Below are 27,260 nucleotides of genomic sequence, written 5' to 3' on the forward strand. Positions count from 1 at the left end.
TTTCAGACCTACCAAGATTACTGCTTTTTCCAGCAGACTGACATTTTATCCTTTCAGTGGGTCTACAGGAAAACATGAACAATCTGTTACTTCTTGTGGTGCAAGGCTCCAGGTTAAGTAGAGTCTGATTCCATATGAAATCAGAATGATGTGTGAGTTGAGAAATGGCCCTGGCACAAACATTTGTCATCTTTGTTTCCTTGGCTTGTCATGTTTGCAAGACACAATTCTAAGCCGATGTTTTTGTGTGTTGTCTCAGATTTCCTATTTCATCCCACTAAGTTTGAAAACTGCTATGAGAATTTCCTGGGCTGATTTTAGAATTTATTCAGGATTTTCCTAGGGTTGGAGCAAACTCTCTTCACAGGAATGAAGGGAATGAATTTTTCTTTAATGCTGATGTTCCTGTGCACAATTTAAGATGACAATCCGTGTTCTAAGAACACCAGCATTGATGGAAACTGCTTGATTCCTGCCCAGGTGTCAGTTACACAAAATTTGAGACTATTATGCTATACTTGTTAATTACCTGATCAACAAACTCTCTAACTAAATCCTGTGTATTCCCATCTGTTTATCTTCTGAGTCGGATTTTCTCCAGATTAGTAAACTTTTAACAAGCTGATTACTGAATAGTTGCAGTGGAGAACTGCCAATATGAGTAGTCATATTGGCAGTCCTTCACTGTAACTCTGCCCTCTTAATGGAGAAGAGAAGTTGGAGGACTTATTCCAGTACAGTTTCACAGTTCAAACCTGTTTAGAGTATGAGACATAAGAGAATGCAACTCTTATCGAATTGTGAGTCTTCGGTTTGGACAGCTCTGTTAGAAATATTATAATACAAATGAGTCTTGCTAACTGAATCATTCTCATACAAAAAAAGGTATGCTTCTGACACCTTGACAAATGTGCCTGTTGTCGGAGCAAGCCTTTTATGAAGGAAGACCTGCTTCCCATATTTTTGGAGATGCATTCTCTTGAAAAGAGAAGCCATGTTTAATATTGAAGTAATATTGCTGTTCAAGACAAGTCTAAAATGGGATTTTACATCCATTTAGAAAGGAACAAGGGAATGATGCGGGATTGTTTTAATCAGTTATTGATAGGAAATACCATTTCCCAAAGGGCATGCCCATACTCAGCATTAATATAAGTTTATCTAGAAACCAATTACTTATGCCTTTTTGCCAAAGGAAGGAAACTAAACATTTCTGTTTTCCTCTTCTTTTTATTAATGAGATTAGATGTTTTAAATTCTAAGAGAACTTGCTTGTTAAATGCAGACAATTCTGCAGACTAAAGTCTTCCAGTTATACAGATAACAGGAAGCTGTAAGTGCAAACTTCCAGACTTTATGGCTATGAAACATCTTGTGGTAGGCACCATTTGTTAACCTGTTTGTATAGTATCAAGCAATAACAAGGCAGCAGGGCGTTTATTACTGCAGTACTGATCTTGAGGGACTAAATAAAAAGATAAAAGGATAGCCTAATCACTGTGGGCACCTACAGCTTGACTTCTGTGCAGAGCATCACAATAAGAATACCTGTTGTGATCTCCATGCTTGCGCTGGAAGAATTTGATGAACTCATCCCTTCCACACAGGATACTGAACAGCCATAGCTAAAAGAACCTCCATTTATTTACCATTCGTAGAGTGATCCCTTTCCCATTCCTTGTATGTTTGTTTGCAAGTCTGAACTTTTTGTTTTTTCCAAAAACAAACCAAAAAAAAAACCCCACCCCAGAAATTCCAACTTCATTGCTAATTATGCTGTCTTGCATGTATGCATTTAAGAAGTTGCTTGTTCCATTTTCAGAAGGAAGCTGCATGGGGAATAATACAAAGAGTGAGTTAGTTTTTCAAACTCTAGCCTTGTCCTTGGAGTACAAACTTAACTTTTTTTTCTTAATTTTTACCAAACTGCAACTTCAGCTAACGTTTTGCTTGGAGAGGACCAGAGCTTTGGTACAAATGGTCTGTTGCTGAGTTCTTTTTTGCCTAGATCCTGATGATATCCTATTTTAACAAAAAATTGTGGCTTCTTTTACCTTCCATTTCAGCCTTCTGTCTTGGGGTTAACGTAACTCAAAGGCTATGGTAATACAATTTTGACTTTACATTTTGGTTTGAACTGTACATAAACTCATAAAATTGCCAGACTTTAGAAGGAAAAAACAAATAATAAACTGAAAGCAGTTTGAATTTATTAGTACTTTACATTTGGCATGTTAAACAATGACCTGAGACTGAGTGCTGTCTATAGCCCTTGATGTTGACTCCAATTTTTTTTTTAACAAACTTTGGCAAGTAGGGGGAATCTGGCAATCCTTCATGCTTGAGGGCCCCCCGCTAGAATAAAGCACTTTAGTTATTAGCACAAGTAAATAGTTGTCCATTTATGCTTCATTAATGCATATTAGTCCTACAGTAAATACTGTCATTTTGGCAAGTACCCCAGAACACTAAACACTTCTGCGCAATTTGGGGGGGATTCAAATACACAGTGGTGCTGGCACTTTTTTTTTTTTTTTTTAGAAAAATGTGCTTGAAGCTATTAATGTATTAAGTAGACAGACTCCAGTGGATTTTCCTAAAACTAATACTTAAGGCAAGGAGGCAGGGGGAAAGGAGAAATTTATGATGAATGTCCCAGTATCACCGCCTAACCTTCTCATGCAAGGCTTCCAGTCAGCTTCTTTTTAAACTTGAAAATACAGGCTGGCTATCCTGAATTAATCAACTTCAAATTTAGAGAGTGCAAATAAGGAGTCTGCTTTTAAAAGAAAAATAAACTGTTATGCTCTGAAACTAGTACCTTTGTGGTAATCTGACTGTTAAAATTCAGCTACTTGTAGAAAGGAGTGTAGTTTACAGGAATATATTTTAACCCCAAAGTAAGGCCTGATCCAGAGTCTATTGAAGTCAATGGAAAGACTCTCCTTGTGTTCGGTAGACTTCAGATCAGGCCCATAATGAACAATTGGAACACAATGGCAAACTTAAATGTTTTGGAAATACTGCGAGCTGGTGATCTAGAGTTTTAGTAATTTATCAAACAAGAGTGTGGATTTGACTCCTCATGACTAAGGCTGAAGGAAAGACTATGAAACAAACAATGGAATGGACTGAAATAAAGAAAACATGTTTAGTAAGTGAGCTGTAAATCTTGTCAAAGATTGTAAAGTAGCAAGAAAGAAAAGATTTGTGCTCCTCTTGAAGTACTAAAATCAGATATTTGTTTATTTTATTTATTTGGACTCTAGATCAAATGTGCTGCGGAATGCAATTTTTCTTCTAAAATGAAAGAATAGAAAGTTGTTGAATTATTCCTTGATGTGAGAGATTTCAAATGCCATTGTCCTCTGAACATAACACTAATGAAAGTACCCTGTTCCAGAGGTCTCTTGGTAGTGCTTCAACATAAGCTTGATTCCCGAGCATTTTGTTTTTGACACTCAAAATGAGATAAAGATCAGTTGGTGATCATGCTATGAGAACTAAAAGGCAGAGATAGCAACTTTGTAATCAATTTTATTTTATGCTGCCATGGTTACTGTCAACTTTTGCACAAAATGAGCAATTTTGAATTGTATTACCTTTTGGATACTCCTCCAAATATGTTTAGCCTCACAGGCCCACTAATAGGAGCTGCAGTTGAAGAAACAGAGGGGAAAACTGGAGAAGGAATTAAAAGAATCAATATTGACATCTGATGCCAGAGATGGTCTAAATAGCATGTACAACCTTCCTTAGTGTGTGTTGAGATAGTGTAAACAAATTCCCTGCTGGCTAAAAGAATGTTCTAAAATTAGAACTTGACAATGTAAAACATTGCACGCTAACTGGGTTCCTTCTACATGAATTGGATGGGCCACCTGCTGTTTCAAATTCATTTAGTGAGTTAAGTTGGATGAAAGCAGTTCTTAGAACTCTGATCTCATGAGATTTTTTTTTTTTAGTCTAGATTTGATAGAAAAAACTTTTTAGAGAAGGATGTAGTAGTTCTATATGTAAACAGAATTTGATTACTTCATATTGCAAAATGTTCTTGAAGCAAAATGTTAAATCTGTTTAACTCAATGTATTTTGTCATTTTATTTCTTCTGCTAAAGTCAGGAATTGCTGAATCAGTTATGAAGAGGGACATTGAACGAATCTTGTACAATATGGTATCTAGTTTTTTTTTCCTCTTTTAAAATATGACTCATCTTACTTCACAGTGCTGGCAGAGTCCTTGGGTCCAGATCCTCAAAGGTATTTAGGCACCTAACTGCTATTGAAATCAGTGGGAGTTAGGCACCTAACTACCCTTGCAGACTTGGGCCTTGGTTTGCAGTCTTAAATTGAACTAGAATAGTTATGGGTGGCACGCTTCAGCATGATGGCTGCTTTCATCAGTAGTCTTGTGTATATGCAAATATTATATGCATACTTTAATATTATATATACACACACACACACCTGAAGAGAAGTGGTTTGGGGGGGGGGAAGGGGATGCATCTTCCTTTATGAGATAGCTATGCCTTGCATAAGTTTTTGCATCTCGCACTTCTTCCCCCCAGCATTATCCAACAAGAAAATACTGGCAATCCATATTAGTCTGTAACAAACATTGCTATTCTTTTTTTTTTTAAATGTGCTGGGTCAATTTATGCTTACCATAGAAATTGTTTTACCTGTAACTTCTTTAGAAATTGACATGCCAGATGGTTTCAAACTGAATACAACTGAAATAATGTGCTTTGACTTTGTATCAGAAAAAAGTAACCAACAGTATTTACCCTATTTTTGGTCCATAGCCAAAAGCAGTAAGTGCCTAAAAGGGCATCTCCTGCCATCTGTTTTCCTTAGATTCTTGTATATCCCCAAATAAAACTATTATCTGCTGGCAGTAGGTTGTGTATCTGTGGAAGGATTTACTAGCAGCTCAATAGCCACTGTTGTCTTGGGCCATATCGCAGTGCTTCCTTGTTGGAGAGGAATGGGTCAAAAGTATGGAATCTGAATATCCATCTCATGTATGAACTCCCAGGTAAATAACCACACTTAATTTCAACAAAGATAAAATAAGAACATAGATTTTTAGTACAAGTAGCATCCAATGGATGGGTTGCCCCTTTTCTTTTTCTCAATTTTGTCCACCCCTCGGCTAATCTTTTTGACTTCCATGCTTTGATTTGTAATCTCAACTAGAGCTGTTTTTCAGTAATTTTACTCCACTGTATCTCTTTATCAGAAGGCTTAACTCAAAGTCAAGAAAATGAAGTATAATAAAGCCTGACTTCTCTACAAGCAGGCATGGTGCAAATTCATTAGACAAAAGTTTGTTTGTGGTGTACTGGCAGCAAAAACTTTCCTGCAGTGAGATAGCTAATATAACCAAATAAATTAAATGTGCTATACAAGAAATAGAAGTTTCTTAGTGTACGTCGTTGGTATTTCTTGAAAAGCTTGGCAGTCTTCTGACAGGGCTTTGCACACCAGTTGAAGTTTGAGTCATTGGTTGAAGACACTCCCCCACCCCCTCCTTTTTTTTTTAAATGTAGCACTACATTTTGTAATCTTTTGGTATGCAAAACTCTCTGCCAATATGTCCTCTCCAAAAACATACTAATAACTGTGGGAGTCCTTTGAGCTGTTGAAATCTTAACATAGCCTAGTGTTTGGAGGGTTTATACAATATTCAAAGACCTATTGTAGTTTCTTCTGCGCAAATGGTGAAATGTAGTTTCTGAAGTATTTCAGTACCCTTGTTTCAAAGGTGTCCAATAGACCATGGCTGTTCACAGCAGAATACTATTTGTGGCAAACTGCTGGCACTACTATGATGGGTCTCACACTTTCTCTTCTTGGTGGGGAGGGGGTTCAGGGCACCGTTTCTTGCCCTTGAACTGGAGTATTAACTTCCTCACTAGTGTCCTAGAGGAGGGGAGTGGAGAGGAAGGGACCTGGGCCCGCCCTCTACTCTGGATCTCAGCCCAGGGGCCCTAGGGATAGCAGTAAACCACTTGAACTTGCGGTTCCTTTCCCTGGGCTACTTCCCTCTTTTGCCCTTCAGCTTGTGGGGCTTCCTGCCCTCCCTCTGCACAAACCAGGTGTCCCTTTACCTAGGGTCTTGGTCTTGGTCTTAGCCCACCACAGCACTTCTCCAAACCCTCCTCTGCTTCCCTCCAAACTGCTCTCTGCTCCAACACCAAACTACTGTTTCAACTCCTCCTTTTGTCTGATTGAAGCAGGGGCGTTTTATCAGGTGACTGGCTTCAGGTGCTTTAAACTATAACAAACTTTCTTCCCTCTACAGGGAATAAGGCTCCCTTCTAACACTCTCCTGCTGCCCTCTGATTATGCTGTATCACATATCCCACCCCCCTGCTCAACACCATAGGGTTGGGCTACTCGGGTTGAGAGGCTGTGCTGTTGTGATAGACCATCAGCATTGCCGTGTTGGCTTCCGGCCCTATGGCATACCCGGAAATGGAAGGGCTGCAGGGAGGAACCACCTAGTCACTCTTGCGTTCTTCTTGTTTCTGTGCATCCACTGGAGTGGGGAATGGTCTGTTACAAGGGTAAATCGCCACCCCAGTAAGTAGTAGCAGAGATTCTCCATAGCCCATTTTACTGCCAGACATTCCTTTTCAACGACAGCGTACTTTTGTTCCCTGGGGAGGAGTTTCCGGCTGAGGTACAAGATCGGGTGTTCCTCCTCCCCTACCATCAGCGAAAGGATGGCTCCGAGGCATCTGTTTGGAGGATGAATTCCTTCTTGAAGTCTGGGGCTATGAGTACTGGATGGCAGCAAGGGGCTGTCCTTAAATCTACAAATGCTCCTTTTGCTGCATCAGTCCACTTTACTATCAGTCCACTTTGATAAAGGCCCCTAGCCTTTATCAAATCCATCAATGGCCCTGCCCTTGTGGCGAAATGAGGGATGAATCTCCAATAGTATCCTACTATCCCTAGAAATGCTCTGACCTGCTTTTTGTGGACTGGTCGAGGCTAACCTTGTATTGCTTTCACTTTGTTCCATTGGGGTTTCACCAAACCTCTCCCTAATACATCCCGAGGTATCTGGCCGCAGCTAGTCCTATCACGCACTTGAGAGAGTTGTCAGTGAGGCCGGCCTTCCGCAGGGCATCTAGCACCGCTTCTACTTTTCCTAGGTGCGTTTCCCAGTCAGGACTATGGATATGTCGTCTAGGTAGGCGGCAGCATACTTGGCATGGGGTCGCAGCAATTTGTCCATAAGTCGTTGGAATGTTACAGGGGCCCCATGGAGTCCGAAAGGGAGGACAGTGTATTGGAACAGGCCATTGAGTGTGGAGAAGGCAGTCTTTTCCTTGGTGTTCTCGGCCAGGGGAATTTGCCAATATCGTTTGGTCAGGTCCAGAGTGGTTAGATATCGGGCCTTGCCTAACTGATCAACTAGCTCGTCAATGCATGGCATCGGATAGGCATCTAATTGGGATACTTCATTCAACTTCCGGAAGTCGTTGCAAAACCTCAGGGTGCCGTCTGGCTTGGGGACTAGGACAATAGGGCTGGACCACTGACTGTGGGATTCTTCAATAACCCAGAGTTCCAGCATCATCTTCACTTCTGTCCTAATTTCTTCCTTTTTTAGCTTCTGGTATTCGGTACGGTCTTATGGTCACCCTTACTCTGGGACTGGTGACAATATGATGTTGGACCAGTGTCGTACAGACCGGCTGTGTACAGAACACGTCCTGGTTCCATTGGATCATATCAATGACTTGTTTGTTCCCGAGTTAATTCGGGAGATATCTTCACTTGCCCCTGTGGGTCGTCTGTCTGGGGCGGAGCTCCCCGAATGACCGGGCACGTCTCTCGGTCATGCCAGGGCTTCAGTAAGTTGATGTGGTAGATTTGCTCTGGCCTTCAGTGGTCTGGTTGTCTGACCTTATAGTCCACCTCCTCAATGGCTTCCACTATCTCATATGGTCCGTACCAGCTGGCTAGGAGTTTGCTTGCTGCTGTCGGCACTAGCACCATCACCCATTCCCCCAGCTGAAATCTCTGTACTTTCGCCCAATGGTTGTAATATGTCTGCTGGGTCTCTTGTGCTTTTTTCTAAGTGTTCTCGTACTATAGGAGTTACTCGAGTTATTCGCGCTCTCATCTGTGTCGTGCTCAATGACATTCTTTCCTGGGTTGGGTTGTTCTTGCCAATCTTCCTTGGCAATATCTAATATTCTGCATGGGTGGCATCTGTATAGTAGTTCAAAGGGAGAGAAACCAGTGGACACCTGGGGGACTTCCCGTATAGCAAACATTAGATATGGTAGAAGAGCATCCCAGTCTTTTCCTTCCTGTGCTACCACCTTCCGGATCATACTTTTAAGGGTACGGTTAAACCGCTCGACCAGTCCATCTGTTTGTGGATGGTAGACTGAGGTCTGTATGGCCTGGATGTGGAGTAGGGAACATAAGTCTTTCATTAATTTTGACATGAAAGGGGTTCCTGGGTCTGTCAGGAGCTCCTTAGGGATGTCCACTCTGGCAAAAACCTGGAGTAGTTCTTTTGCTATTGCCTTGGATGTGGGGTTTCTTAAAGGAATGGCTTCTTAGAGCTGAGGGCCTCAGGGCACAGCCATTCCTGGGTCAAGTGGATCAGGTCAAACAATTGCGATCGGGGTGTCTTGTCCTCCATATACTACCACTCATGGAACCTCTGGGCTTGCAATGCCGTCGTTACTCGGGATCTGGTCAGGATCTCTGCCTTCAGCTGGGGGTAATCTGCTGCAGTCTCCATGGCCATATCATAATAGACCTTCTGGGCGTCCCCACGCAGGAACGGGGCGAGGATACCAGATCACTGATCTCAGGGCCAGGCCTCCCGCAGGGCTGCTTTTTCAAAAGCCAGGAGGAATGCCTCCACATCATCCTCCCGTGTCATTTTCTGTAGGCAGTGGCTGGCTCGTATGGTCTGGGTTCCGTCGCAGTTGCGGTTCAGCTCCATAAGGGCCTTCATCTGGTTCACCAGCTCTTGCAGCAGGGCTCAGTCCTGGGCAGCCTGACTCAACAGATTAGTCTCCTTCTGCATCTGAGTCGCCTCCTGTTGGGCGGTTGCTTGGACCCGGGTAGCCTCCTGCTGGGCTGCGGTGGCTTGTATTAGGGCCTTGACCACATCGTCCATCTTAGGGATGGGAGGGTTTTGGCTAACCCTGGTTTAAGTCCCCAACGTGTAGATCCCACGGTTGACACCACGTGCGGCAAACTGCCGGCACTACTATGATGGGTCTCGCATTTTCTTTTCTTGCATGGGGGTGTGTGTGTTCAGGGCACTGTTTCTTGCCCTTGAACTGGGGTATTAACTGCCTCACTAGTGTCCCAGGGGAGGGGAGTGGAGAGGGAGGGAGGGACCCAGGCCTGCCCTCTACTCTACTCTACTCTACTCTACTCTACTACTTTTGATTAATGGCTTTAATCAAGTAAATACTAATGGAAACTGCGTGATCATGGGAGACTTTAACTTCCCAGATATAGACTGGAGGACCAGTGCTAGTAATAATAATAGGGCTCAGATTTTCCTAGATGCGATAGCTGATGGATTCCTTCATCAAGTAGTTGCTGAACCGACTAGAGGGGATGCCATTTTAGATTTAATTTTGGTGAGTAGCGAGGACCTCATAGAAGAAATGGTTGTAGGGGACAATCTTGGCTCAAGTGATCATGAGCTAATTCAGTTCAAACTAAATGGAAGGATTAACAAAAATAAATCTGCAACTAGGGTTTTGATTTCAAAAGGGCTGACTTTCAAAAATTAAGGAAATTAGTTAGGGAAGTGGATTGGACTGAAGAACTTACGGATCTAAAGGTAGAGGAGGCCTGGGATTACTTTAAATCAAAACTGCAGAAGCTATCAGAAGCCTGTATCCCAAGAAAGGGGAAAAAATTCATAGGCAGGAGTGGTAGACCAAGCTGGATGAGCAAGCATCTTAGAGAGGTGATTAAGAAGAAGCAGAAAGCATACAGGGAGTGGAAGATGGGAGGGATCAGCAAGGAAAGCTACCTAATTGAGGTCAGAAGATGTAGGGATAAAGTCAGAGAGGCTAAAAGTCGAGTAGAGTTGGACCTTGCAAAGGGAATTAAAACCAATAGTAAAAGGTTCTATAGCCATATAAATAAGAAGAAAACTAAGAAGGAAGAAGTGGGGCCGCTTAACACTGAGGATGGAGCGGAGGTTAAAGATAATCTAGGCATGGCCCAATATCTAAACACATACTTTGCCTCAGTCTTTAATAAGGCTAAAGAGGATCTTGGGGATAATGGTAGCATGACTAATGGGAAGAAGGATATAGAGGTAGATATTACCATATCAGAGGTAGAAGCGAAACTGAAACAGCTTAATGGGACTAAATCGGGGGGCCCAGATAATCTTCATCCAAGAATATTAAAGGAATTGGCACCTGAAATTGCAAGCCCATTAGCAAGAATTTTTAATGAATCTGTAAACTCAGGAATAGTACCGAATGATTGGAGAATTGCTAATATAGTTCCTATTTTTAAGAGAGGAAAAAAAAGTGATCCGGGTAACTACAGGCCAGTTAGTTTGACATCTGTAGTATGCAAGGTCCTGGAAAAAATTTTGAAGGAGAAATTAGTTAAGGACATTGAAGTCAATGGTAAATGGGACAAAATACAACATGGTTTTACAAAAGGTAGATCGTGCCAAACCAACCTAATCTCCTTTTTTGAAAAAGTAACAGATTTTTTAGATAAAGGAAATGCAGTGGATCTAATTTACCTAGATTTCAGTAAGGCATTTGATACCGTGCCACATGGGGAATTATTAAATTAAATTAAATTTAAATAATTAAATTAAATTGGAGAAGATGGGGATCAATATGAACATCAGAAGGTGGATAAGGAATTGGTTAAAGGGGAGATTGCAACGGGTCCTACTGAAAGGCGAACTGTCAGGTTGGAGGGAGGTTACCAGTGGAGTTCCTCAGGGATCGGTTTTGGGACCAATCTTATTTAATCTTTTTATTACTGACCTTGGCACAAAAAGTGGGAGTGTGCTAATAAAGTTTGCAGATGATACAAAGCTGGGAGGTATTGCCAATTCGGAGAAGGATCGGGATATTATACAGGAGGATCTGGATGACCTTGTAAACTGGAGTAATAGTAATAGGATGAAATTTAATAGTGAGAAGTGTAAGGTTATGCATTTAGGGATTAATGAGAAGAATTTTAGTTATAAGTTGGGGACGCATCAATTAGAAGTAACGGAAGAGGAGAAGGACCTTGGAGTATTGGTTGATCATAGGATGACTATGAGCTGCCAGTGTGATATGGCTGTGAAAAAAGCTAATGCGGTTTTGGGATGCATCAGGAGAGGCATTTCCAGTAGGGATAAGGAGGTTTTAGTACCGTTATACAAGGCACTGGTGAGACCTAGAATACTGTGTGCAGTTCTGGTCTCCCATGTTTAAAAAGGATGAATTCAAACTGGAGCAGGTACAGAGAAGGGCTACTAGGATGATGTGAGGAATGGAGAACTTGTCTTATGAAAGGAGACTTAAGGAGCTTGGCTTGTTTAGCCTAACTAAAAGAAGGTTGAGGGGAGATATGATTGCTCTCTCTAAATATATCAGAGGGATAAATACAGGAGAGGGAGAGGAATTATTTAAGCTCAGCACCAATGTGGACACAAGAACAAATGGGTATAAACTGGCCACCAGGAAGTTTAGACTTGAAATCAGACGAAGGTTTTTAACCATCAGAGGAGTGAAGTTTTGGAATAGCCTTCCAAGGGAAGCAGTGGGGGCAAAAGATCTATCTGGTTTTAAGATTCTACTCGATAAGTTTATGGAGGAGATGGTATGATGGGATAATGGGATTTTGGTAAGTAATTGATCTTTAAATATTCAGGGTAAATAGTCCAAATCCCCTGAGATGGGATATTAGATGGATGGGATCTGAGTTACCCAGGAAAGAATTTTCTGTAGTATCTGGCTGGTGAATCTTGCCCATGTGCTCAGGGTTTAGCTGATCGCCATATTTGGGGTCGGGAAGGAATTTTCCTCCAGGGCAGATTGGAGAGGCCCTGGAGGTTTTTTTGCCTTCCTCTGTAGCATGGGGCATGGTTGACTGGAGGGAGGCTTCTCTGCTCCTTGAAGTTTTGAACCATGATTTGAGGACTTCAATAGCTCAGACATGGGTGAGGTTTTTCATAGGAGTGGTGGGTGACATTCTGTGGCCTGCGCTGTGCAGGAGGTCGGACTAGATGATCAGAGTGGTCCCTTCTGACCTTAGTATCTATGAATCTACTCCGGATCCCAGCCCAGGGGCCCTAGGGATAGCGGTAAACCACTTGAACTAGTGGTTCTTTCCCCTCGGCTACTTCCCTCTCCTGCCCTTCAGCTTGTGGGGCTTCCTGCCCTCCCTCTGCACAAACCAGGTGTCCCTTTACCTAGGGTCGTCTTAGCCCACTGCAGCACTTCTCCAAACTCTCCTCTGCTTCCCTCCAAACTGCTCTCTGCTCCAACACCAATCCATTGTGCTTCAGTTCCTCCTTTTGTCTGATTGAAGCAGGGGGGTTTTATCAGGTGCTTTAATTGGCTTCAGGTGCTTTAATTAATCTATAGCAAACTTTCTTCCCCCTACAGAGAATAAGGCTCCCTTCTAACACTCTCTTGCTGCCCTCTGGCCATGCTGTACCATATATTCTAGAAAATACTTCAATGAACTTTAGAGATTGCCAATTGGAAAATATACTTGCTAAAGGCAAGGATGCCAGTTTGAAAAGCTTCCTGTTTTTTCACAAGGTTTTTCTGAAACAAATTGTAACTTGTATGTAATCAGTTACCATTTAAATGCAAATTATTGAGCTTCTGAGAATTTTTGGCTACAGAGAACAGTAACCAATTGATGATTATGATCTGCAAAAGTAATCTTCCTGCTGCAGAATCTTTGGTAGAACTGCCTACATCTAGTCACTGGACGGTGCGAGGAGAAAGCCCTACTGGGCCGTGGAGCCCCCTGTCTGCCCTGCAGAGGGGAGCAGGAGCCAGTCCTTGCCCGCCAGTAGCTGGCTCCTGTCCAGGACTCCAGCGGGGCAGCCGGCTTCATTGCACAGCTCCCCCCTGCCCCGTCATTGCTCGTGGACTGGGACATGTATCGTGGGGCAGTCTGCGCTGCCCTTGAGGGAGGGGGGGCGGGTGTGTGAAGGAGAGATGGGCATGTCTCACAGCGATGAACTTGGAGACTATTTTGCTCAGTTTGGGACTGTAAGAAAATGCATGTTGCCATTTTATAAAGAAACAGGATTTCACAAAGGCTTTTGCTTGGTTGGATTCTCTTCAGAAGAAGGCCTTCACAATGCATTACAGAAGGAATCCCACATCCTAGAAGGAGTCAAGCTCCAAATTCAGCGTCAGAAACCCAGAAGTTTTCGAAGTCAGTATGCAAATGAAGAAATAGCTGACATGAGTTAGCAGCAGCAGGAGACTTTATTTTAGACTTTCTTTACATGTTAATGAAATAAACATTACTGGGGGGGGTGGAGAATCATTCCTCCTTCCGCCCTCCCCACCAGAAGTTGCTTGTAGGTAACAAGACAGCAACATAAGCATGTAATAATCTATGCCGTGAAATTCCTACTCCTGGGTCTGTTTTCTTCCAAAACCAGATGCAAACAGTAAAAAATATACAGAGAATGAATTTGAGAAAAACGCTGTAAAAAGCACATTTGCTGAGGTGGATGCCTGACTTTATCGTAGTAAATAGTCCTATAGTTATAGTCTCTCCTTCCATTCTATTAAAGGAATGGAGACATTACAGTACATGGTGGCTTTCATTCATCTTTACAAATGTTTATATTGTTTGGATGATCTGAAATCTCCAGTAAAAACTGTAGGATTCTGCATAGGCAATTCTTCTTTTACAAGGTGAACACTTTCTTTCTTGCAGACCACTGTACGATCTTGAATTTTGCTCTGGTTGCTAGTGTGTCATAGCATGTTCTAAAATTATTGTCCTAGAACTTGGTGCATCAGTAACTTCAGTTTAACATATTGAATCTGTACAGAATGGCTCTAATTTGAAATGGGAAATGAGGTAGATGGGAGAGCAAACCCGCTTTGAACCCTTTTAAGGCCAAATGGGATTGAAAACTAAAATAGATGAAGAAAACACCTGATGAAAATTTTTAACACTCTGTAGTTCTAAATTTCTAGCATATATAAAAGTGTTGCACCATAAAAACTTAAGTTTTTATGTCTGCTCATGAAATAACTCAATGCAGTTTGTTTTACAAGGGATTAATTAAAAATATATCTGTAAATGTACATTGCTTTCTTTGCTCACAACTTCCACCTTTTTCTTTGCATAACTTGCCTCAATGATTCAGTTTAGAAGCTTGGAACCAAGCCATTTGTCAAGTGCCTGAGTACAGTGCACTGTTTGAGAGATGGTACAATGGTTTGTATCCAACTGCTATTTATAGGAAGGATTAACTGGCATAGTTTAGTGTAGATAAGTGTTAGTGTGTGGTGGTTTTTTTTTAATGAGTTATTCAATTGCTTTTTCTGGGGCTTGGGGTCAGCAAATTTATGAGATCTTAAACTTCTTATTGTTCCCCTTTCCCACAATGATTTCTTTATCAGACAATACAAAATGTTCATGTGTATTAGGAGCTTTGACTTTTTAGTCATTCCATACTGAACTGCAAACACGGTGCCTGAATTATAAGCATCCCTGAGGTAAAGAATTGGTCTTAGGATAGATTGCTCTGCTGGCAGTTAACTGACTCCTTACCTCCATGGAAAGATGAGTTGTCAAGATAACTAGGAACAAATGTTTGATCAAGTGAGGCAACCACTCCTGGACCAAATTCATCACTTACCAACTCCCAGGAAGGGGGTGGGGCGGGCTTAGACACAAGGATGGATGCTTATTCTGAATTGCTGCGATTGAGGAAATCAGTCTATAGATAACTTCCTGGGTAGGAGATATCCAGCTTAGGACATATTGAGGCTTATGTTTTGCCTGTCATCTAAAAGTTGAAGTGGGGAGGGGTGGCAGCAGAGAAGCTTTGGATGCAAAGTTTCTCAGCAGACCTCTGAAATTCATAAAGGTCAAGATGGAGACTGGGGGATCTCCTGCAGTGGGGATATGAGAAGTCTTTTGTTTATGAACTCGATAGCCTTCACCAAACATCAAGTGCCTCTTTTACCAACACTTAAAGGTCATCCTTGTTTATCAACCCTTTGGACTCTTGATTTCAAGCACAAACCTAGGCAGGAAGAGAGAATATTGTTCTGCTCATTTATGAGAATTGTAGTGGTAAAGTCTAGATACCAGAAAACTTATTCCCAACCAGAATAGTGTTCATATGGGAATTGATGGTTCCCACAGTAAAGACGGCGTCTTTTCCTCAGGAGAGTCCTATTAAGTTAAAGCCAGCAACGTGAAGGGCTGTTGTCCACAAAGTTATCTTGTCAAGCACTGAGCCTGCCAAGAAGGCTAATCTTCTACATCATTAGCCTGAACTGGGCTAGACTCAGTATATAAGAAAGTTGTAGAGCTTCTCCTTTTATGCTTTCTGTAAGAACACTTTCAAAATCTGTACACCAAATCCAAGATTCTTAGTACCTGCCCTCTGCTCGCTGTCTTACTACAAAACTATAGGCAGTGATGCCAGGGTGGAGGGATGATTGAGCAGCACATTCTGCATCACAAAAGCTCTAAGGTGCCTAAGCCCAACCAGTCTGTAAAAGGCTGTCTCTTAAATCGGCTCTCAGCTGCTTGTGCCAGCTTATTTTTTAAAACGCAAGTTAGAACTTTTGAAGAAACTTCCCCAGTGTACATAGGCCTTGGAGTGTTGGCAGGCTGATTTTGTTACTGATTTGCATCCCATGTGCCAGGGTAGAAGAGACTCTGTTCATAGCTGCAACCCTTGAACTCTCAGAAGGGAATACAACTGGATTGAATCCTGAAAGTCTGACACTACCAAACAAGCCAGGACTGTTTTGAAAAACTTGCTGTATCTGTTATATATCAAAGCTTTCCAAGCCAAGGCCCAGCACTTCCCTACACTACATTTAATGAGAAATTTGAAAAACCATGTAATAAAACTCGTACATGTTCTGTCACTACACAGGCATCATCCAATGCAATATTTAACATGGGGAGGGTAACTACTGTTGGTAATACTTGAGTGATTCTGATGATGGTTTTTTTTAGTGAACTTGCAAATAATTCTATGCTATTAAACTTCAAATTTCGCTCAGTCCATGTTAATGGACAACTGCGAATAATATCTCCCAGTTCGATGGATCTTTTTAACAGAATACTATGGAAACCTACCTTGGCTTACCTGATATGTTTCTTGTAGTAGCAAAGCTCAGATTTTCCCCATTCTGTTGACCTGTTGCTGTCAAGCTTTTCTGTCTGGGAGAAATAGCTCTCTTCAGTAACCTTTTTCCAGAGCCAATCTTAATAGCTTGGAATTGGCAATACTTCATAGCTTTGGAAGTTACCTCACTGGCAGGCTCTTAGAGATGGAATCTATCTTTGTGTCTGACTTGCAACTAAGTAGAGTCTGAACAAGCATTCCTAAGATCTATTGGTCCTCCTCAAACAAGAAACAAAACTTCCATTTAAGCACATACTTTCTTTCTTACTGAAAAATGTGTACCAAAACTCATGGAGTTTCATAATGAAACTTTCCTCCAGTCAACTGCCTTTTGTGAGAAATGGAATGGAACCTAGCTTACAGAGTTAAAGCTGGTGCACTGGAAAATAAATAGCGCTTCCTTTTTATAAATGCCTCCTACTTGGAGTCCGTTCTAGCAAACACTAATCTTTATGGCGCATCTTACATACTCAGTTTTTTATATTGCAAAATTTTATTTTGCTTTTAAACTCTCTCTCAATCCAGGCAGCGACGGAGTTTTTAGACTCATTAAATATAGAATGAGGCTTTTAAAACTTCTAAGTCTCTCAGTTGTACTCTTTTTACAGAATTATTTGAAGATGGTAACCCTGATGTGTCGCATCTCGTCTACGATAGCACTCTGTAGCCTCAGCCACCAAGCACAGCTATAGAATACCATTATGATTTAACTTGGTGGTGTGTTGTGGTTTTCTTGTTTTTGTAAACTTGTAAGGCATCTTGATTCTTTAACAGCTGGATTTTTGTGGATCAGATTAGCTGACAGGAGTTCCATTTAGAGTAATCCTACTCAGCTTTACGGATATTGCAATGCCGGATGCCCTTACTGCGCAAAAAACAAACAAACCCCACACCACGAAGCTGACTCTCTATAATGGTGCTATATGTGTGCTTCTAAAGCACAAGGGTAAAATTTTTCAGCTGGTACAGTATATTGGCTTCTGGGTTAGTTGAGGGAAAACTTGTACTTCAACTTCAACTTGTAGCATACTGCTCTTACTGAATTCTAGATCATTTAAGGGTTTGCATACTAGAGAAACTTTCTAATCCACTTCTGACTAGATAGATCGGTTTTCCTTGAGACTGATTTGAAAGACAAATTTTTGTAAATGAGAGCGATTTACTGTTCCTGGTGGTACCTTCTGGGATAAAAGAGTACTCTCATTGCAGCAGCCAGAGTTCAGCGTAGTACCAGAATGAAAACAAATCACTTAACATTCTTAATGTTCTGTAAAGCAAATCTGATTCTTTCTCTTGCCAGTGGTGAAAATCGGTCTTTTCAGTTCAACCATATAGAGTATAAATCCAGTACCTTTCTATAGGATTCTCTACTAAGAAATGCTTCATGAATGAAGGGATAGGAATGGTATTCCTATTCAAGGCATTTGGATATATAGGATCCAGGTGCCACCATTGCAGATGAGGATTTAGGATTAGAGTTCATCCAGCACACCTCCACCCCAAAAAAGAAGCTCTCTTGCTGGACTGAAATTTTACTGTCAAGGGGTTTCCATCCTTTGAGCTTCACTCGAATGCTATCTTAACTAAACAATCCAGTGTTGGTTTATTTTGCCCAGGCCTCTAGGGTTCTGACCAGCAGTAGTTATAGTATGTACTGTAAAGGCAGACTATTTCAGTCTCCTGTGATTTTGATCTTATTTTATTACAGTGACTGTCTTTTGGCAGTTTTAAAAAGGGGTTTTAAAGTTCTTGGGTGTCAAAACTCTGAACAAGAATGTAAAAATTCTGCACTGAACCTTGCTTATTTGACAGAGGATACTCACCTTTGCGGTTGGTTCTCAGTCGGATGACAAAACAGTTTAGAGGCAGGAAAACTACTCACAGGATATTGAGTTGCAAGGTTAGTCTTGCAATGCATTTTTAAGCGAGTCGGGGAGCTCCTTACAATTAAGCTAAAATCCACTTTAGGGGTCATCTGCTGGGTATGTATGCAAAGCCTTCAATTTTTTCTTGGCATCTTTCATAAAATGCAAAAAGCTGGGCCATGGAGAAAATTTGGCTGATGGATGCTCAGAATGGAACCTAGGGAGAAGAGTGAAGTAATATGAATTGTGAAGAAAAACTTGAAACCTCTAGATGAGAATCTATATATTTGGATGTTTTTGTGAACCTGAGCTTTGGCAGACCCCTTCCTTCTCCACAGCCCTGTCTGAGTAGCAGTTCTACCTTCTCTTGGGAATCCCTGTTGCCTGTGAACTCAAATAGTTTTTCATGGCCTGGGGCATCTGCTGTTGGGTAAGCCCCAGAGTATATTGGTGCTTGGTAAGGGACCTTGGGCTCCTCAACAGCTGTGCATGTTCTCGAATAGCTTTAAAAACCTTTCTAGGAAGGAACATGTTAATCAAACACTGACCCAAACCTTGTTGTTTTGTTTTGATTTGGGACTGGGCTTAGGTTTGGGTCGGCTTATGATGGCCCTCACTGTGGGGAAACGGGCTTGAACTCCCCAAATAGAAATATAGTGATAAATCTTGAGTAGATTCAATAGCACTTTGTATTGTTCAGATGTTGGAGCACCAACTCGCTGAGCAGTCAACAGGAAAATCTACTTTCACTTGGTTAACCACAAGTCTATATGACAGTCACTCTCTTTGATAGCAGGGAAGGTCAAAAGCTACAGATGAACAGAAGGGAGCAAGTTAGCATAGAATGTGAAACTTTAGTTGGACCCACCTTAAATGTGACATTTAACATACGAATCTAGCTGTAAAACTGATTTGGTGGGGATGGCTTAAAGAGGAAGGTTTTTGTTGGGTTTTTTACTCCTATTTAACTACTTCACCCAGCAGAAATGAATTGTTCTTGTTAGTGTAAACATTGCACAGTTCACTGTCCATCAACTTGCATGCAGAAGCTCCTTGATCTGGAAAGTAAAGAATAGTACAAAGTAGTCTTCAGAAGACCCTATTTTTGTTTGTCTTTTAAAGCTAACATAATATGCTTATTACCTAATTGACACACTAGTGCAATAGGACTACATCAAAGGTGAGTGTGGGAACAAGTATGGTGGTTTCAAAGCTATTTTGTATTGGTTATTTCTCCTTTCTGCCAATCCATCTGATCATAGGATTAGTCCAAGGGACTAGCACTGTTTTATGAAAGGACATGGGGGGAAAACAACCGAGTCTACTATGCAACAGGATAGCTATTCCCTGGAAACTACTAGTATGCAAAAATATAATCTATGGATTAAAACTGGAGGGAAGTGTAACTTTTTGTTTTCTTTAGCTTAATAAAGCTGTTGCCTCTTAATATCAATTGTTATTTGCAGTTTAACTCATTATGGAATAGGAACTGTAACACTTGAAACCACAAAGTGATTTTAAAGAAAAAAATGTATGCAGACAGCGCAGCTAGTCATGAGTAAGGTTGACTGATCCTCTGTTTGAAATGTCTGGTTTAATTTTTTTCTTTTGATAACAGAAATTGTTGCCATGCTAGCCCAAATAGCTAGTAATTTTAGTAGTTTAAAGTTGGATAACTGATATAATGCCATGAATTACCAGATGATAATTCTAGATTGTCAGATAATCCCAGATTTTGACTGTTAATGTACAGAGAATATTGTCTTTGCCTCTGACTGTGCCCTGTTAAAGTATGATACAGCCACTGGATTGTGTCATGCAATACTAAAGTTTGCAAAATGGCATTGAAATCTAATCTGTTAAATCTGTTTTGTTTGTCTTCACAAAGTGCTAACTGCTGTAGGAGACACTATTAAAAATAAACATTGCTTCATATGCTTCCAGTAGTCCCACTAGTCACTTGATTAATCAACCTTAGAGTCACAGATGCTGTATGACATGCAAAATACTTCATGCAAGTAAGTTTATAGGGGCTGGTGCCTAAGCTAGCTTCTAAAAATACTGTTGTGGTTTGATACTGTAATAAGTCAAGTCGGAGAGCATATTTTAATTTCAGGATGAAAGCACTTACTTGGTAGAGGGGAGAGGAATAAAAATAGGTAGAAAACGTGATTTGTAAGCGTGGATTGAGCTGGGGGAAGGAATGATGGAAGAAAGCAGGTGTCTACGTTGCTGACAAACTTAGCGTGTAAGTTGCACAAAACAATAAAACTTCATTGGCTGTACGGCGATTCAGAACAATTATATAACCTTTAACCTTGTTCCAGTGTCCAGTCTGATTTCTACTGCAGTTGGCAACATGCCATTGTTTGTCTTTGATCAACTTACATAAATAGATCCTGGAGGGTCATGTGAAACTATCATTTGGTTTTTGTTTTTTTTTAAATGGCATAGTAGTTACCTTTTCTCTGCTGCCTGCATTGCTTTAACAGGTGGTGTGGTTTATGAAAGTCTGTCACTTTACTGTGTATTGCCCTGGCTTTAAATACCTTAAGGAAATCCTTGCCCAGGGCATGCTTTCATGACAAAAATGTGGAACAAATGTTTTTATAGAAGATACTGGAAGGATTGCCCAGTATTGAAGCAAACTAGGACATCTGCAAAGACAGTCACTCTACACCTTCTGATAAATTTTACTGTATCTTTAAGTTGGAGTCTATGAGAAAGGCTTGTGGTTTAAGCACCTTCCTGAAGAACTCAAAGGTTGCCTCAGAAAGGATGGCATTTCTCTCTATCAGTGGAAATTTATTTGTAAGCTTATTCTTAAATAAGCTTACAGACTTTCAGGCATCCCCAGGCCACAGCTTTTTGAAGTTGGATCTTCTACAGTAAAACTGTTCCATCTAGTACTGTTGGGGAGTCAAAGATAAAAGACCCTCTGCATACAGCTGTTGTATTCTGTAACCGCATTGTATTGTGTGTGTCTCCTTTCTAGCAGACATTTTACTTGGTTTTTGGTGGGACAATGAAAACACTTTAAGGCCTACTTGCAAATAAAACGGCTTCTGGTGTAACTACCTTTCCTTGTTCGGTTTCTCAACTGCTGTACTAGTTAAGCATGTGAGCTTCAAGATGGGAAGACTGTCTGCGGCTGCATGCAATACTGACATGCCATCTGAACTTAAATTGTTGCATGGGAACTAGAATTAGCACCCTTGTGCTTCTTGAAACATGACCTCTGCTATTTCAGAAGACTTTTAATCTGTCAATATTTTATATTTCTGCCATGCTGGGACAGTTCTCGGGGTACCCAGGACTGAGAGCCACCTTTTTATCCCCTGTCCCCAGCAAGAGGGAGTCTTGCACGTGGTAGCTGGGTTTTATCTCCCTAACACCATCAGCCTGTTGGTCAGTCATGCAGGCTCCCCCAGGGTTATGCCAGCCCTGTCCTCGCCTTGTAGATTAACAAAAGGTGCATCCCAGTCGCCGAGTCCCCTTGAAGTGTTTCCCTGCGATATCCAGCCCCTGACACTTGGATACTCAGAAATCCCAGGTCCTCTGCCCTCAAAGGTGCAGTGGACCCCAGCTTGACCTTAAGGCACTTATGAGCACTTATAACACAAAGAAGGTTTATTTAAAATAGACTAGAGATGCCATTAGAAACAAGAGAATGTGATGGAAACAAATGGTTGCAATACAAAACAAAATCGTAAAATGCAAATTACGGCCTACGCTTTTATAGATACCTTTCCTATCCAATAAAAGCAGGTTTCCCCCGCCAAAGTTCAGTCTGTTGCAGAACTGGCTGGCTTCCCAGGAACCTCCAGTTTTTCATGAAATGCTCCCGCTCAACAAGATGTCTCCTCAGTGAATGGATCCAGAGTGCCTCTCCCCACCCTGTGATATACTGAAAACGAATCTTTTGTCTTTATTCACAGGCAGTGCGATCCTGTCTGTTACAATGTTCCATTTTACCTCCAAGTGATTTTGATTGTTTGCAGCTGTCTTTGATGGTTTTCCATTGAATGTGCTGGGATGGGGCAAGGGTAGACAATTGAGCCTTGCATTACCTCACTGGGGAGTGGTGACAACTCCCTCCCACTTGAATGGGCCTTCACCAAGACTTGTGGTTCCCTGGTGACTATGCCTGGCGTATGGTCTTGGAGTTAGTTTTCGGTATGGTTATGTGTTCTTTAAATATTAACCATGTACACATCTCACAATGATTAGGAGTACTGGTAAGTTATAAGCTTTCAGTAGAGACCTCACATGCTACCTTTCATGGATAAATACCGTGAAAGTGGTATATTGATTATAATGAGTTTGCCTGTTGGCAGCAGTGTCACACATGCATCTAGCCACCAGCTGAAAATTGAAGTCTGATGTTCTGATGTGGAGTGGAACACATACTAGAGTTCTGAACGTCATTACGCTGCACAGTATGGAAGATCATTCTGCTTTATTCTCTGTCTGAGATGTTTAATGCGTAAGCCTGGTACAGTGCTGGGTTTGGAATAGCTCAGTTGCAGTTAATTTCAAAAAAAGAAAAGGAATACTTGTGGCACCTTAGAGACTAACAAATTTATTTGAGCATAAGCTTTCGTGAGCTACAGCTCACTTCATCAGTGTGAGTTCTTGGCTTAAATTCCTTTCAGGATAGAGTCAGGGGTTTCTGCATTAATGTAAGATAACTTGTCTGTCTGACCCTACCCTCAGAGCCCCACTCCACCTGCCTTCCAAAGACACTATGCTAAGGTTTTGGGGGAATAGCCATGATCTCGCCTTCCATACACGTAGAAAGGAAAACTGCATGCATTGCAGTGAAAGCACCACCATTCTAAAGGCAATGTGCATTACATTGATTAATTACATTGAAGTGTTAAAATAGAAAGTTTAACAAGTGCAGAAAAGAGACAGGTAAATAGGATTTCATGTAATCAGGAAAGTTCTTGTGGTCTTAGGATGAGACTAAGAGAACTAGTTTGAATTCAAAATAAGGTGGCACAAATGACAAGAAAAGTCATGTGAAGATAAGCAGAAAAGATGGAAGGTCTGGGTGTGTACGTGTGGCCAGTATGAAGGCGTGGATATCAAGCTCTTGACTTGTACTGTTTCGTTTTGTAGGGTTTGGAACATTATACAACTAGATAGTGGTATTTTAAAACTCCACTTTTACATGTAAAATTGCAGTCATTCTATGAACCCGTTGGCATTTGAGTTGTCAACACCTAGAAATCTTTGAATTGATAGATTTCGTACATACTGACTTAAGTCTTTTTCAAGCAGCAAGTCTGAGACTTCTAATATCAACTGGCACTCATTTTAGAACTGAAGTGGCCTTTTGCTGTTAGAAACATCCTCTAAGGAGGCGTGGTCTAAATTCTTGTCATGAGCTATAGATCGTTTTTACCCTGGAATACTAGAATGTAAATCAACTCTCAATCTGGAATGTTTCAACAAACTAGAAATGTTAGGTGTTTACACGTTGATAAAATGGTTGAGGCAAAATATGAATCTACTCTAATTTTCCTTCAAATGCTGACTTTAGTAAACCAAATAAAGTTAGTTCTATTTTTTTGATTTCCCTCCTTTTTCCTGTTCCCTGCAAGACTTGGTTTTAGGCAGAAGTACAGAAGGCTTTCAAGAAATCATGGTATTTTTTGAGCCAGCAAAAGCATTAAAGCTTTTCAAGCCTGATTTTGTGAGGCTGCCAGAATTGAGGTCTGGATTAATATCTGGATTTTTGGATGAATATCTAAATTGAATCTCTTATTCCTTTAGGGTTTGCTAGTAGACAATCTATTTGTCTGGACAGTTCTGGTTAATGAACTAGAAATCCTAAACAACAGTCCTTGGAATTAAAGATGACAAAGCTGTGAAGCTCCTAAGAATTTTATAGCACAACAGTATGAAGAAAACATTCTTCAGCTCTTAAATCAAATTGCCTTAGTATCTTAGATTATGGAGAATACAAAATCCATATTTTGATCAGATTTTCTGCTGTTTGTGTTTTTAGGATAATGTAGATCAGACTTCAGCTCACACTCGGAGAGATCTGGTGGAACCAGGATTCCAAGAACCATCTAATCGCATCTCTTTAAATCACCAAGGTAAGGAATGGGGTGGAATTAGGTCTGGTTAAGATGCTGGGAAGTGAACCCTAGAATTGTATGTTCTGAAGAAATGTGACTTCTACATTTGTTGAAAACATTTAATTGTTTATATCTTCCTCTTTGCAAACTGCTTTATGATCTATGAATGAAGACAACCAGGAGCTCCTTTAGTAATACAGTTTCTCCATTTGCGCAGCTGCTCTAAGTTTTTCACCATAACATGTTTAAGTACTAAACGCCTGTAATACTGTATTACAAATCTAGTTTAAAAGCTGTTTCTTGCCAGGACCTAGCTTCAGAGTATTCATTTTTCTGGAAGAGTTGATACATATAGATTGGCGACGGGAGTGACATTCTTACCTGCTTTGCATGATGTATATCAACTTTTACCAGAAAAAGAGAACCCTGAATTCATGTCCATAATGCCAAAACAAAAGTGAAATTTTTCATATCACTTTTTTGTGTAATTGTTTCCTGTATGAAAAGTCCCATAACACTTTATTTCTTGTCCCTATTAATGAGGTTAGTTGTGACTTTTGAGAGCTCCTGGAGTATAACCAGGATCAGGTTATGGTTTAGACAAATACACATCCAGCCCACGGGACAGTCCTGCCTGGACCCTGAGCTCCCGGCATGGGAGTCTAGCCCCCGGCCTCTCCTCTGCAGTCCCCTCTTCCTCGCAGCCTCACTGCGCTGCTCTGCCAGTGCTCTGGCCTGCTGCTCCTGCTGGGCAGCCTGGCTGCGAGCTCCTGCTGTTCTGAGCAGCATGGTAAGGGAGTGGGGGGTCGGATAAGGGGCAGGAGGTTCCAGGGGGCAGTGAGAGGACAGGGAGCAGAGGGCGGTTGGATAGGGCAGAAGTTCCGGGGGGGGAGTAAGGGTACGGGGGGGTTGGGGCTGGAGTCCTGGGGGGTGGTTAGGGGTGAGGGGGCGCTCAGGGGACAAGGAGCAGGAGGGATTGGATGGGTCGGGGGTTCTGAGTGGGGCAGTCGGGGCGGGAAGTGGGAGGAGGTGGATAGGGGGCGGGGACCATGCCATTTGGAGAGCCACAGATGTTCCTACCCAGCCCTCCATAGTTTCACAATGCTGATGTGGCCCTCGGGCCAAAAAGTTTGCCCACCCCTGCTGTAGAGAGTTGGGTTCTATACAAACTTAATTATATTAATTTTTGAAGGGCTCACATTAAGTGCCAACTACTAACTGCTTTTAACAGCTTCAATTGTGGTAGAGTGCTCAGCACTTTCTGAAAACCAGCCCTAAGTGCAATTAGTTTAATGCAGCCGTTAATTTTGACAGAGTCAATACAATAATAAGGCACCATTAACAATGTACAATAGAATTAAGTTCACTTTTCTAAAAAATGCTGGAAATTTAGTTTCTCCGTTTATTTGTCAAGATCAGCAAGATTTGAATTCCATGATTTGCAAACCTCCCAGACTACTTAAGTTTTCAAAAGTAGTTACATTCTTGAACTTTTTTATAATCTGAGCCTACCCTTTTCAGGTTTTAAATTTGTTTCTCTAAAACCTGTGCTATGTGTTAGGGGTTGAACATACTCCTAGAGAGAGATTGCCACAAACAGATATCCTGTACACTGTGTACACTTTTTATTTCTGCATGAATGTGCACACGCATACCATTTGTGGCCGATAAATTCCATTTTTCGTTCACCTGAGACTGCCTTACCTGCACTCTAAAACTTCCTTGTCTCATCCAAACTGCTTGACAGACTTGATTGAAATGGCATTCTATGAAGCCATCGGTAAATTTCCTTCTTTGTAACCAGATGTAGAACTTCTTCCAAAAAGTTACTGTCTTCTCAGGCTTATGTCACAGAATTAGAATGTAAACCTGTTAATGCTTAATAGTGCTCAGTGAGGCCTGGGCTTCACTGGGGGCGGGGAGGTCGATCTAAGTTATGCAACTTCAGCTATGTGAATAACCTAGCTGAAGTCGATGTACTTAAATCTACTTACCGCAGTGTCTTCACTGTGGTAAGTCGACAGCTGACGCGCTTCTGTCGACTCTGCCTGTGCCTCTCGCCCTGCTGGAGTACCAGAGTCTATGGGAGAGCACTTGGTGGTCTAGACGCAATAAATTGACCCCGCTGGATTGATCCCTGCCTGTCGATCCAGCAGGTAATGGAGACAAGCCCTGAGATAGAGTTAGGATCTTGATTATGTTGAAGAGAAGCCTCGCTTTCTGATGCCAGAAGCCCTTTTCCTAGGTCAAGAAGTCTCCTGATACTCTCCATAGGTAAACGCTTCTTTCCCTTCCACTCCTTTTTTCCTAATGTGGATTTAATATAATTCAAGTGAATCTATAACACTAATGTGATGACATTAGGAATACCATAAATAAATTTTTTTTTTCCTGATTTGTCTTGGGTATTAGCTTAGTCACCTTCCATCATGATACTTTTATTATTCTCAGAACCATTGTCACTGTGTGCCCGTGCATAATGTACACTTGCTCCTTGGCCTCAACCTTCTGAGATTTCTTGGAAATAATGTTTAAAGTGCTATCTCTCTACATGGGTCAGCACTTGAAATATTTTGTCCCATGTAACTGGTACATTGTAAGCCTGCGAGTGGTTCAGCACAAATATTCAGTATTTCTGCTTCGGCATTATGCTATCTGAAAAGGCCCATACATGGGCTCTATTTAGATATCCGCAATCTGTAACTTGTGTTCTTCATTTTTTTTGTACCTTCATTGTGCTCCAGCAAATTAGGGATTCTGATCTCTGGGTATGCGCTCAAGTAATTCCAACTATTTCTCTCATTTGTTACCATCAGTGATCACATGAAGACTTACGTGGCACCTGATATTTCTCTGCCTGAACTACTTTGAGTCCTGCAAACTACTCCAACATATTTAACAATTGTGGTTCAATGA

The 27,260-nt window shown here is 41.4% G+C and overlaps 2 protein-coding genes across 6 annotated transcripts in view; both read left to right on the forward strand.

Annotated features, from left to right (window-relative positions):
• Positions 1-27,260, forward strand: part of GRB10 (growth factor receptor bound protein 10) — a 213,564-nt gene that overhangs the window by 57,761 nt on the left and 128,543 nt on the right. For 4 of the 5 annotated variants that reach the window (XR_006279162.1, XM_038390917.2, XM_038390919.2 and 1 more), the window contains exon 3: positions 24,269-24,362. Coding sequence is in view for 3 of the 5 variants with exons in the window: in XM_038390917.2 (XP_038246845.1) it covers positions 24,269-24,362 (94 nt within the window). In the remaining 2 variants the exon portion in view is untranslated. Of the gene's footprint in view, positions 1-18,306; positions 18,370-24,268; positions 24,363-27,260 lie in introns of those variants that run through there. The other variant, XM_043508633.1, reaches the window with a different exon arrangement.
• On the forward strand, positions 13,177-13,616 carry LOC119852128 (SRA stem-loop-interacting RNA-binding protein, mitochondrial-like). Its single transcript, XM_038393110.2, has one exon. The coding sequence runs from the start codon at positions 13,206-13,208 to the stop codon at positions 13,464-13,466; it is 261 nt and encodes an 86-aa protein (XP_038249038.1). The 5' UTR covers positions 13,177-13,205; the 3' UTR covers positions 13,467-13,616.

Source organism: Dermochelys coriacea, chromosome 2 (genome assembly GCF_009764565.3).
Source record: "Dermochelys coriacea isolate rDerCor1 chromosome 2, rDerCor1.pri.v4, whole genome shotgun sequence".
Taxonomy (NCBI): Eukaryota; Metazoa; Chordata; order Testudines; family Dermochelyidae; genus Dermochelys; species Dermochelys coriacea.